The sequence below is a fragment of the Pongo abelii genome, chromosome 9 (assembly GCF_028885655.2).
Source record: "Pongo abelii isolate AG06213 chromosome 9, NHGRI_mPonAbe1-v2.0_pri, whole genome shotgun sequence".
Classification (NCBI taxonomy): Eukaryota; Metazoa; Chordata; class Mammalia; order Primates; family Hominidae; genus Pongo; species Pongo abelii.
In genome coordinates this window covers 78,922,061-78,934,482 of record NC_071994.2, presented here as the reverse complement: position 1 = coordinate 78,934,482, position 12,422 = coordinate 78,922,061, and the positions used below count along the sequence as shown (strand labels likewise).

General features: G+C 44.1%; 1 protein-coding gene across 1 annotated transcript in view; it reads right to left on the bottom strand.

Annotated features, from left to right (window-relative positions):
• Positions 1-10,512, bottom strand: part of ACER3 (alkaline ceramidase 3) — a 165,695-nt gene extending 155,183 nt beyond the window's left edge. Inside the window, exon 1 of the mRNA XM_024255600.3 lies at positions 10,308-10,512. Coding sequence (XP_024111368.1) covers positions 10,308-10,410 — 103 coding nt within the window. The 5' untranslated portion in view covers positions 10,411-10,512. The remainder of the gene's footprint in view (positions 1-10,307) is intronic.
• Positions 10,513-12,422: the final 1,910 nt, after the last annotated feature.

Below are 12,422 nucleotides of genomic sequence, written 5' to 3'. Positions count from 1 at the left end.
GCGTTTTATTGTAAGTAAATTATACCTCAAAAAGCTAATTGCAAAAATAAAACAGGAAGAGAGAGAATGAGAATGCACTCTGGAAGTCAGAAAGCATGAGTTTAAATCTTCGCTTGGCCACTTGCAAAGTGGAAAACTTTAGACAAATTATTTAATCCCTCTCTGCCCTAAAATTTCCAGATCTTTAAAACAGGACTACAGAACCTAAGTTAAGAGTTGTTGTAAGAATTGTAATAAGAGTTATTATCAGATAATACACTCATAGAACTTTGTACATTAAACCCCATAAATGTTAGCTATTATTATTTCTATTGGCTATTTTTAATATTTCAAAAATCACATTTATCCACAAGAAGACTGTAATGAAAATATTATGCTGTTTTGTTTTATATCAATGCATTAAACTAATTAGTGGCTGTTATCTCATATAATCATTACAGCATGGTAATAGTATCTAGAACTTATCTGATTGGGTTACATGTACCTTTGATTAATTAAAACAGGGATAAAGTACATTAACAATTGTAACTTATGTAGGAGTAATAATAAATTAAAATTTATGTAAGAGTGACAATAAATTCATGGCACCCATGAAATAAATTTTTTAAAAGGTTTCTTTATAATGAAAAGGTTAAAATAGCTACTCTGCTACCACATCGTCCAGCAGTTCCACCTTTGGAGTCTTGAAGAGATATTTGTGCACCCATGTTCACAGCAGCATTATTCACAATAGCCAAGTAGAAGCAACCCAAGTGTACACTGACAGAATGAATAAAAAATGTGGCCCGAGCATGGTGGCTCACACCTGTAATCCCAGCACCTTGGCAGGCTGAGGTGGGAGGATCACTTGAGCCCAGGAGTTTGAGACCAGCCTGGGCAACATAGTGAGACTTCATCTCTACAAAAATAAAAAAAAAAATAGACAGGTGTGGTGGCGTGCATCTGTGGTCCCATCTACTTGGAAGGCTGAGGTGGTGGGAGGATCACTTGAGCCCAGGAAGTCAAGACTAGCCTGGGCAACATAGTGAGACCTCATCTCTACAGAAAATAAAAAAATTAGTCAGATGTGGTGGCACACATCTGTGGTCCCACCTACTTGGAAGGCTGAGGTGGGAGGATCACTTGAGCCCAGGAGGTTGAGACCAGCCTGGACAACATAGTGAGACCTCATCTCTACAGAAAATAAAAAAAGTAGCCAGGTGTGGTGGCCCGCATCTGTGGTCCCATCTACTTGGAAGGCTGAGGTGGGAGGATCACTTGAGCCCAGGAGTTCAAGATTAGCCTGGGCAACATAGCGAGAGCTCATCTCTACAAAAAATAAAAAAAATTAGACAGGTGGGGTGGCATGCATCTGTGGTCCCATCTACTTGGAAGGCTGAGGTGGGAGGATCACTTAAGCCCAGGAGGTCGAGGCTACAGTCAGCCATGATCACGACACTGCACTCCAGCCTAAGCAACAGAATGAGACCCTTTCTCAAAAAACAGAAAATGTGGCAAATACATACAATAAAATATTATACAGCCTTGAAAAGGAAGGAAATTCTGATTGCTACAACATGGATGAACCTTGAGGACATTACACTAAGTGAAATAAAACACTCACAAAAAGACAAGTACTGTATGGTTCTACTTATATGAGGTACTTAGAGTAGTCAAATTTATAGAGACAGAAAGTAGAAAGGTGGTTGCCAGTGACTAGAAGGAGGAGAAAACAGGGAGTTGTTTAATGGATACAGAGTTTTAGTTTTGCAAGACGAAGAGTTCTGGAAATTGATTGCCCAACAGTGTGAATGTACTTAACACTATTGACTACTGAACTGTATGTACATTTAAAATGGTTAAGAAGATAAATTTTATGTTATATGTATTTTTCCATAATTAAAAATAAATAAATAGCTGGTATGGCAGCTCTTGCAGCACTAACGCTATAAAACCTTTATGAACCTATCTATGCTTTAAGTTTGTAATAAGCGATCATAGCACCTAAAACAATTAACTGGCAGTCTGACTTGGATGCTGTCTGCATATATCAACTCAAACTGTGTTTTTCCTCTGTTCTCACAACCCAACAATCATCACAGAAGATTTCTGTGACCAAATGTGTGTGGGGAAACCCAATCAGTTCTATAGCAATCAGTTCTACAGCAGACACCAGCTGGGTGTCCTCCAATTCAATTCCAACATTATCCACCTCGAGATAGTGTCAGCTCCTACAGGTTGAGGGCTCAGTCCCCAAAACTGCCCCCTTCCTTCAGACACCTGTCCCAAGTCCGGGGCTGGGGCTAGTGCAGCTTACAGAACCCAGGGAAACAGGTTTATTAGTTTATTACAAAGGATATTTCAAAGTTTACAAATAAACAGCCAGAAGAAGAGATACACAGGGGCAGGTTTGGAAGGGTCCTGAGCACAGGAGGTTCTGTCCCCATAGGTTTGGAGCACAGCACCATCCTAATATGTGGATGAGTTCTTGTTCACCTTCCTGTCAGCCTCCCCGTGTTCAGCTATCCAGAAGTTCTCCAAACCCTGTCCTCTTGAACCTTTTATGGAGACTTCATTGGATAGGCATGATTGAAGCATGAACAACCATGCTGAAATATGATTGGACAAAAAAGGTATAGTCTAATATTAATAGACTGAATGGGGAAACCCAGCAAAGCCTGTCTGTTCAGATTCCTCTTGGCTTCTCTCTGCAGCATTCCTTCCTCCAGGGTATGGGGCAGGACTCTCTCTGTAATGAGGGTCTTGTGACCCACAGTCAGATTAGAGTCCTGCCTTGGGTAGGTGAAAGAAGGGCAGGGGAAGATCAGAGAGATAGAGATTCTGTTTCCTGAGGCCTGCTTTGAGGCCTACAGTGCCCCAACATTATAATAAAAGACTCTAAAAAGGGATACGAGAGTTATGAGCCAGGAACCATGGGCTATACACACACACACACACACACAAACACACACACACACACACACAGATATATTAAAACTAAACTCTTTTGTACACTCAATTTGTCCTTCCATTTGGCCTTCATTCTTCAGTTGACTTATGAACTTTTGAGTTATAATTTGGAGGCAGTGCTGCTTGCCTGTCAATAACCTTCAGAGAAAGGAGCATCTTCCTTCATATGACAGGGATGTCACCTCTGCCAGCCCAGAGTCCCAAGACCAAAAATGAAGCCTGAAGTGTGCTCACTAACTTCAGGTTGCTCTTCAGGGAGGATGGTAGGAAGGAACCTGAGAAAAGGAAAAGAAAAGAAATATAGCAAAGGGCTACAAGCAGTCAAATGCTTTTCATGGCATATCTGTATGGCAGAGGTAGCTGATTAAAGCCCCTTTTGTCTTGTGCTGCAGCAGTAAGGAAAAAAAAGACCTTGTTCCCCCATCTAAGTGAATCCCATAGTAAAGGTATAGAGACTGAGGGCTGCCCTACTTTCCTTCTGCCCACTTCCTATGAATAGGACAGGGAGAGGGGCAGCAAACCTATGAGAAGGAACAATACCTAGCTTGAACCATTCTCACTCATGGATAAAAGGATATGGCAAGATGATCATACAAGCTCATAACAGCCATTCTTCCCATCCATGAAAGTCATACCAACCAGGTTACCTCCTCAGACTGAGGTAAGCCCTATAAAAACCATAATTGGGAATTTTCACGTATTTTTTAGCTTTCTTTTGTTTATTTATTTTTATTTTTTAGCTTTCTGATAAATAAACCCTTCCTCATAATATGTCAATTCTTGGACATTCCATGATCAAATACGTTTTCGGGAATGCATTTCATTTCACCTGAAAGAAATAAATGTGACTGTTTGTACTTGTCTGTTCATACTCCTGCTGGCCTCTCAGCTACTTTTCTTTCTTTTTTTTTTTTTTTTTTTTGAGACAGAGTTTCACTCTGTCACCGAGGCTGGAGTGCAGTGGCACAATGTCAGCTCTCTGCAACCTCCGCCTCCAGGGTTCAAGTGATTCTCCTGCCTCAGCCTCCCAAGCAGCTGGGACTACAGGCACACACCACCACACCTGGCAAATTTTTGTATTTTTAGTAGAAACGGTGTCTCATCATGTTGGCCAGGCTGGTCTCCAACTCGTGACCTCAAGTGATCTGTCTGCCTTGGCCTCCCAAAGTGCTGGGATTACAGGCATGAGCCACCATGCCTGGCCCTCTCAGCTACTTTGAACAGAGAAGCTGTCTTCAAATGGTTTTATAGTCTTAGTCAGTGACAAAATAGGTACTCAGTAAATATCTGCTGAATAAATAAAACATTTTGAATGACTTTTAACCAGGTAATTCTTTTCTGAACACCCATATTCACAGCAGCATTATTCACAATAGCCAAGAGGTAGAAGTAACCCAAGTTTACGCTGTCAGAAAAATGAATAAAGAAAATATGGCCTGGGCATGATGGCTCACATCATGAAGCTGTAGGTAAATCTTATTCCCCTCCATTTCCCTTTATGTAATATTTCTTCCATTAAACCAACAGCACCTGAAACTCCACTTCGTATAGATAGTATGTCTTGGTAGAAAGAGTTGTGAGACCTAAATTTGAATACCATTTCTGCCTCTTAATAGCTGTATGATGTTGAGCTGCTTATTTAACTAACTTCTCCAAGACTCAGCGTCCTTCTCTTTACAATGGGATAACAACATCTAACATTCCTTGATAGGAATGTTCTGAGGATTAGAAATACACAGTCTTCACTTTGCAGGGTTCCAATATGCTCAAATTTCAGTTATCATAGTTTAGTTAAATAACACCAATTACCCAATGACACAATTCAAATTTCAGTTACCACTGTATACTAATTGTGAGTAGCTGAATATAGTACAAACTTCACTGCTACAGCTTAAGTCCACAAATCACTATACAAATAACAGAAGTACATCACCATCAGTGACCAACCAGGTCACTTCTTTCAATGTCTGTTGGTGATCAGTCACAGTAAACCTGGTACCAGTTATTCAGTTCACGTACAGAAAGCAAAGCATGTAGTTGAGTTGCCTCCTTGTCTCCTGGTGATAAACTTATGTGGCATGTTACAAAACTGAGCAACAGAAGGAGAGAATTGGCCAAGAATGATGAAAGGGTAGCAGAGAAACAAAAATATATAATGTTGGAAGTGAAATTCCAATCAAACATGAACAGAAGAAACAGCTGTATAGAAGAAATAGCTGACCATAAGAACGCTGACGCTACTGCCATTCAAGGGACTCTAAATATGTAGTCTGAGGGGCTGGGTGCAGTGGCTCACACCTACAATTCCAGCACTTTGGGAGGCTGAGGTGGGCAGATCACTTGAGGCCAGGAGTTCAAGACCATCCTGGCCAACATGGTGAAACCCCATCTCTACCAAAAAAAAAAAAAAATACAAAAATTAGCCAGGTATGGTGGTGCGTGCCTCCCAGCTACTTGGGAGGCTGAGGTGGGAGGATCGCTTGAGCCTAGGAGGCACAGGTTGCAGTGAGCCAAGATCACGCCGCTGCACTCCAGCCTGGGCGACAGAGTGAGACTTCGTCTCAAAAAAGAAAAAAAAAAAAAAAAAAGATGCTGGGCAAGGTGGCTAACACCTGTAATCCGAGCACTTTGGGAGGCCAAGGCAGGTGAATCACTGCAGGTCAGGCGTTTGAGACCAGTCTGGCCAACATGGTGAAACCCCGTCTCTACTAAAAATACAAAAATTAGCTGGGCATGGTGGTGCACTCCTGTAATCCCAGTTATGTGGGTGGCTGAGGCACGAGAATTGCTTGAACCCAGGAGTTGGAGGTTGCAGTGAGCCAAGATTGCGCCGCTGCACTCCAGCCTGGGTGACAGAGCGAGATTCCATTTAAAAAAAAAAAAAAAAAAAGCAATCTGAGGAATTCAGAGAAAGAGAAGGCAAACTTATCAACATAAATGCATAAAGCAGTTGTGGTGAAAAGGATAAAGATGTCCCAGGAGAAATTATACTAACAAAAAAACCTTTGCATTAAAGGAACTCTCGGAGAGATTTCACAATCTTAAAAGTGCAAAGGATAAATTCTGGAAGCTGATACAAATTAGAAAAGCATTCATGAAGGGATAGTACTCATCCCGGCTGGGCATGGTGGCTCATGCCTATAATCTCAACACTTTGGGAGGCTCAGGTGGGAGGACTGCTTGAGCTCAGGAGTTTGAGACCAGCTTGGGCAACATGGCAAAACCCTGTCTCTACTAAAAATCCAAAAAAAAAAAAAAAAAAAAAAAAAAAAAAATTAGCTGGGCATGGTGGCACACACCTGTAGTCCCAGCTATGGGGTGCTGAGGTGGCAGGATTGCTTGAGCCTGGGAGGTCGAGGCTGCAGTGAGCTGTGATTGTGCCACTGCACTCCAGCCTAAGCAACAGAGGGAGACCTTGTCTCAAGAAAAATCCAAAAACCTGTTGGCCCTCATTAGTGTAGCTGTAGCTGGCTAAAAAAAAAAAAAAAAAAAAAAAAAATTAATTTAAAAGAAAAAAGACAACTGGGCATGGAAGTTCACGCCTGTAATCCCAGCACTTTGGGAGGCTGAAGCAGGTGGATCACTTGAGGTCAGGAGTTCGAGACCAGCCTAGCCAAAATGGTGAAACCCCGTCTCCACTAAAAATACAAAAATTAGCCAGGCGTGGTGGCATGTGCCTGTAATCCCAGCTACTTGGGAGGCTGAGGCAGGAGAACTGCTTGAACCCAGGGGGTGAAGGTTGAAGTGAGCCGAGATCGCGACACTGCATTCCAGCCTAGGCAACAGAGAGAGATTCTACCTCAAAAAAAAAAAAAATACTCATTCCATATTATGAGTTACGTGACAAAAAGGCAAGCACTGTTTTAATTACTCTTGATAAGTGATTTTTATAAACAAAATAGTTTATTTCTCAATGTTTTTAATGTTTTAAAGTGTACTAAATAAATATGCTTACTTTTTTCATTTCCCTATATATTCATAACCAACAGTAAGAGAGTTTACAATGTTTGACAAAAAGTTTTAAAGGTCACAGAACAATCATAACTTTTCCCATTTATTATTAACATAGTGTTACCTGGTTTTAACTTGCACAGTCATTTGTGTGGTCCCACACTACGATGCAAAGCAAGGACTGCCTGTACCTCTAACTTCTGGTAGGTCAAGGGGCTTATTATTTCACAATGAGAGACCTTTTCCTCTGGTCTTTACAAAATGCTCACACAAAAGGAATTTAAACTGATCTTGGCTGATGCTAGGAAGACAGTTTTCAGGTGCTGAAAGTGACTGAGAACTACTGCCATATCTGAATATGCAATTCCCCAAACTCTTCATTATTCCCTAAAATACATATATTCTAATGCTGAAAGATAGTTGAAAGATGGTTAAGTAAACTGAATAGTTGTTCAATTTGTCCTTTGTGATAGGACAGTATTTCATATCTGTCTTCCTTTCTTGAATATAGGGGCAAAACAATGAATGTGTGATAGAAGTAATGATGGAGAGGTAACATGGATAGTAGCTTTAGAGTCAGACCTCAATGTGAACACTATCTCTACATCACTTACTGTAATCTTAGGTAACTTATTTCTTAGAACTTCAATGTCCTTATCTTTGAAATGGGGATAATAATACCTTCTTTTTGAAATTACTGTAAAGATCAAAAGAGATAAGATATATGAAGTGCTTAGCAAAGTGTAGTACAAGTGACCACTTAAATAATAGCTATTATTACATTATCCTTAATATTACCATCAATACTATCGTTAATGTAAATACTATCATGATGTTAAAATTGCACTTGCTTTAAACACATATTTTAAACATATTATTATTAATCAGCATATTTTTCAAAGATCAAACTATCTTAGTCCAAGATATATTATTATAGGATACTCATGACTTGCTACGGTAAGATGACTTGACCTCAACTTCCTCCAGATGATTTTCTCCCAAGGTGCATGCGCAAAGGGCTGCAAACATTCACTCATCCTCTTCTTGCAACCCCTCTGATTCCTATGTCAAAACCCTCCCTGCAGTCTGCTCAGAGTTTCCTCTTCTGAGCACACTGAGAACAAATGTCATTTCCCATTTCTCAGAGCTATCTGCCAGAACACAGTATCTTGCTCTCTCATAGTCCACATGACTTACCGCCAGTTTTCTCTCTTCGCATTTTTTATATTTTTTTTTGTAGAAATAGGGTCTAACTCTTGCCCAGGCTGGAGTGCAGTGGCACAATTACAGCTCACAGCAACCTTGAACTCCTGTGCTCAAGTGATCTTCCCACCTCAGTCTCCTAAGTAGCTGGGACTACAGGCACAAACCACCATGCATATCTAATTTTTTTTATTTTTTATGGAGACAGGGTCTCACTATGTTGCCCAGGCTGGACTCAAACTCCTGGCCTCAAGCAGTCCTCCTGCCTTGGCTTCCCAAAGTGCTGGGATTACAGGCATGGGCCACGATGCCCAGCCCAGTTTTTTCTTTTGATTTGAATCCAAAACCTTGGTTCTAAACTAAGAGTCATTATTACCTACGTAGACCCATAAAGCTGCAACTAAGGCCAGCCCCTTTTCTCTATTAAATAATTTTTCCTTCGAAAATATTGAGTTCATTGAACAATGTCTTATTTAACACTTTCAGTGACAGAAAGTCCTCTGTCCCCCAAGTCAACCTTTCCCATATCATTGGTTAGAAGGTTTTTCCTTACATTGAAGCAAACTTTTCCCCATTACAGTTAGTTTCTGCCCATAGGCCCTAATTCCAGATTCTAAATAAATTAAAAAAAAATTATTCTATATGATAGCCCATCCAATATTTGAAGCCTCTTGAATTCCTCTTTTCCATGTTACACATTTCCAGCGCAGAGTGCATGGTTTTACGTCTCTTTCCTCGTGGTCATGGTTCTCTGGACCAGGCATGGGCTTGCCAAAGTGATCTAACAACAAACTGGTAAAGCGCTTCCTTTGCCAACATGTGGGTTCCCAAGTAATTGCATTACAAATGATCCCTTTGCCCATATTTCTCCATGATTATGTAAAAATTATTAATTTAATAGTCCAAGAAATGTGACTCTTAGCCTAAATCATGGTCATAAGAGAATAGTACTAAAGTCCTGAAAACTGCAAAAAGTGTTCTGTTTTTTTTTTTTTTTGAAACTTAGCCAATTACCAGAACAGAATAAAGTGGGACCATTTGTCATGATACGCTTGCCTCTTTCCTGCAAAGCCATGCACAGATGCCTGGGAGCAGGACTCAACAATGAGAAGGTTAGCTAAGAAGAGTTTCACTTCACGTCCTGAGAAGTAGATCCAACTAAAAGAAGGCAGTAATCATTAGCCAAAGGATATTCTTTGCACTTTGCCAGAGGCAGGTACCTAAAAGAAGGATCAAATATTGTGCTCTCAAAACCTGATTAAATGATAGAAAAAGAAGTGGCAGATTTCTCCTAGCCTGGCAGGAAAAATAGTCTAGGAAAACAGACAGACACCCACACAGGCACACAGAACAAGCCCAACCTGACCAGCAGTGCCTGACAGAGCAGCAGCTAAAGAAGAATTGTTAAATCCTCAGAAGGTGCAGTCGGTAGAAGTAGTGTCCTCAGATGACCCCTAACTCCTAGATAGTTGGATAGGACAGAATGGAGCAAGGGACTTGGTCCTCTGTGCTCTTGGGAGCCTGGCAGGGGCAGAAGGTACAGACTAGGTGCAAGATGCCTTCGACTCCTAGTGCAAGATGACAGTTGAATAATCATACTCAGAGAGCAGATGACCTCTGGTACTTGAAGACATCCTGGGGGATAGGGGTGGGATGGTTCAGATCTCAGACTAGTGAAACTGTTCCCCGGAGGTGAGCGAGGAGGTCTAATATTCCAGTGAAAAGGGAAGGGAAAGACGGTAGAATTCTCACGGACTGGGGGAAAGACGAAGCTAGGAACGCTCCCCTTCTGATGGCGGCAACAGCAGAGCAGGTGTCCTGGGCCCTCATTCCAAGGGGCAGGGTCCTCCACTCTCCCAGCCTGGCCCCACTCCGCTCTCGGGCAGGAATTCCCATTCCCAACCCGGCTCCTCAGGCTTTCCCCCTTAGGTCCAGCAGGGGCTCCCCACTTCCCACTGCTCTTCTGCCCCCCCAATCCTCAGGCCCCCTTCCTCCCTCCCAGACCCCGGCACTCCCCCCACTACACACTGGACTCCCGGCCCGCTCCTCTCAGCCTCCCGCTGGCCCAGGGCGCCGCATTCCAGCTCCCGGGGCCAGGCCTGGCACCTCCCCTCGCGGCCAGGTTCGCCCTTTGCCTTCCTCACACGGCGTCTCCTCAGCCCGGTGCCCTCTCGCCCCCACTCCCCTCCTCAGGCCACACTCACAGAACTCGGCGATGTACCAAGTCACGGAGTAGTTCTCCTCGCACCAGTCCAGCGTGGAGGTCGTGGGGCCCCAGAAGCCCTCCCGGTCCGCGGCCGGAGCCATCACGCCGCCGCCGCCGCCCAGGCGCTCCGCTCACTGTGCCGGGTGAGGCTGGCGACCAGGCCGGCTCCGGCCCAGCCCGCGCGCTCGCTCGCGCCCCGCCCTGCCCTGCCTCCCCGAGGGGCGGGGCCTGGCGCCGTTACTGACACTGCCGTGACGGAGGCCCCGCCCACCGGCGCCAACGGGCCGCGGGGCCGGGCCAGGCCCGACCTGGCGCAAGGCCCACTCGGAGGGCGCCGGCTGGCCCCGCCCCTCTTCACCCTTGGGCGGGGCAGGGGCGTGATCCAGGAAGGAACCGCGGGCCTGGGCTTACTGGCCGGCGTAGACACGCCAGTGGCCGTAGGTTGGGGATTCCTGACATCCCAGAGGCTATTCTGTCGGGATGTGCCAGAGCCTCTATTTGTGTGCGTGTGGTTTGATTTAATCCGGGCGGGGGTGGGATGAATACTTCTATCAAGCCCTTGCTTGATTAAACCTGTACAGCGAAGCGCCTCTATGTCTTCCATTGAGCCACGGGCCTCAAATGGAGCCCCAAAACAGAGCACCCCCAACCAATCCCCGCGATTCTCAGGAAATAAACCGTGATTTTCTGATAAAGGTGTAAGTGTCTCTTCGGTACAAAAGGAAAGGGTGAACAACCCAGGACCGAAAAAAAAAAAGTAGATTCTGAGATCCTAAAAAAAAAGAATGCTGCTAGCTGGAGCACTAAAGCAAAGTTTCCCTGCTTCGTTTGGGCCTCCAAGCGCAGAGGTTTCCACGTTCTAACTATAATTGTGCCCTGCTCTTCAGGCAACCAACAGCCTACCTCTACTTCCAACTTCAAAAGTCTAATACTCCCAGCCCCCGTCTGGGAATATGGTAGACGGCAAAACCCCGTGTCTACGAAAAATACAAAAATTAGCTGGGCGCAGTGGCTCAGACCTGTGGTCCCAGCTACTTGAGAGGCTGAGGTGGGAGGATCACTTGAGCCCCCGCGGTGGAGATTGCATGCAGTGAGCTGAGACTGTGCCAATCCAGCCTGGGAGAACAGAGCGAGACCCTGTCTCTAAATAAATAAATAAATAAATAAATAAAAAGTCTAGTACTCCACAGGTCTGCCAGAGAGCTCTTCCTAAAACAGATGCAACCACCCTTGCCCCTAGTGTTCAGCTACACCAAACTCAAACTTTCCCCTCTCTTAGAATGTGCTGGGTCACCTGCCTTTGCTCCCACAGTTCAACTGGGACAGCCTAACTCTCTTCTCCGTTTGACCAACTCCCCACTCTTCTTTTAAAATCCAGCTCCCTGAAGCCGTCCCAGATGTTTACACCCTAGAGCTTCCTTGCCCTTTGTTCACATCCTACTGTGCTACATCCTGATCAGAGAGACCTTGCTTTCCATTCTTTATGGTCTTAGTATTAGGACTCTGCCTGAATACACAGGAAGAAATGAAGAGTAAAAATGAAGGATGATACAACTGCTATTTTCTAAATAAATAAGTCAGATGTGGTGCAAGTCAAAGGTAAAAGAGAGGACAAGGAGAGATGAAGAGCCCACAGCCTTTCTACAAAATAACCATAGCCAATTAGCAGGAAATAGATGCAGAACTTTTATTTGCTAGATGCAAAACCTAGGGAAGCAGTGTATCTTTTTTTTTTTTTTTTTTTTTTTGAGGCAGTCTTGCTCTGTTGCCAGGCTGGAATGCAGTGGCATGATCTCGGCTCACTGCAACTTCCGCCTCCTGGGTTCAAGCGATTCTCCTGTCTCAGCCTCCAGAGTAGCTGGGACTACAGGCGCACACCACCACGCCCAGCTAATTTTTGTATTTTTAGTAGAGACAGGGTTTCACCATGTTGGCCAGGCTGGCCTCGATCTCTTGACCTCGTGATTCACCCGCCTCGGCCTCCCAAAGTGCTGGGATTACAGGCATGAGCCATCGTGCCCGGCCGGAAGCAGTGTATTTTAATAGGAATAGTGGCCTCTCTGAAATTTTTCTTTTTTGAGACAGAATCTCCATCTGTCGCCCAGGCTGGAGT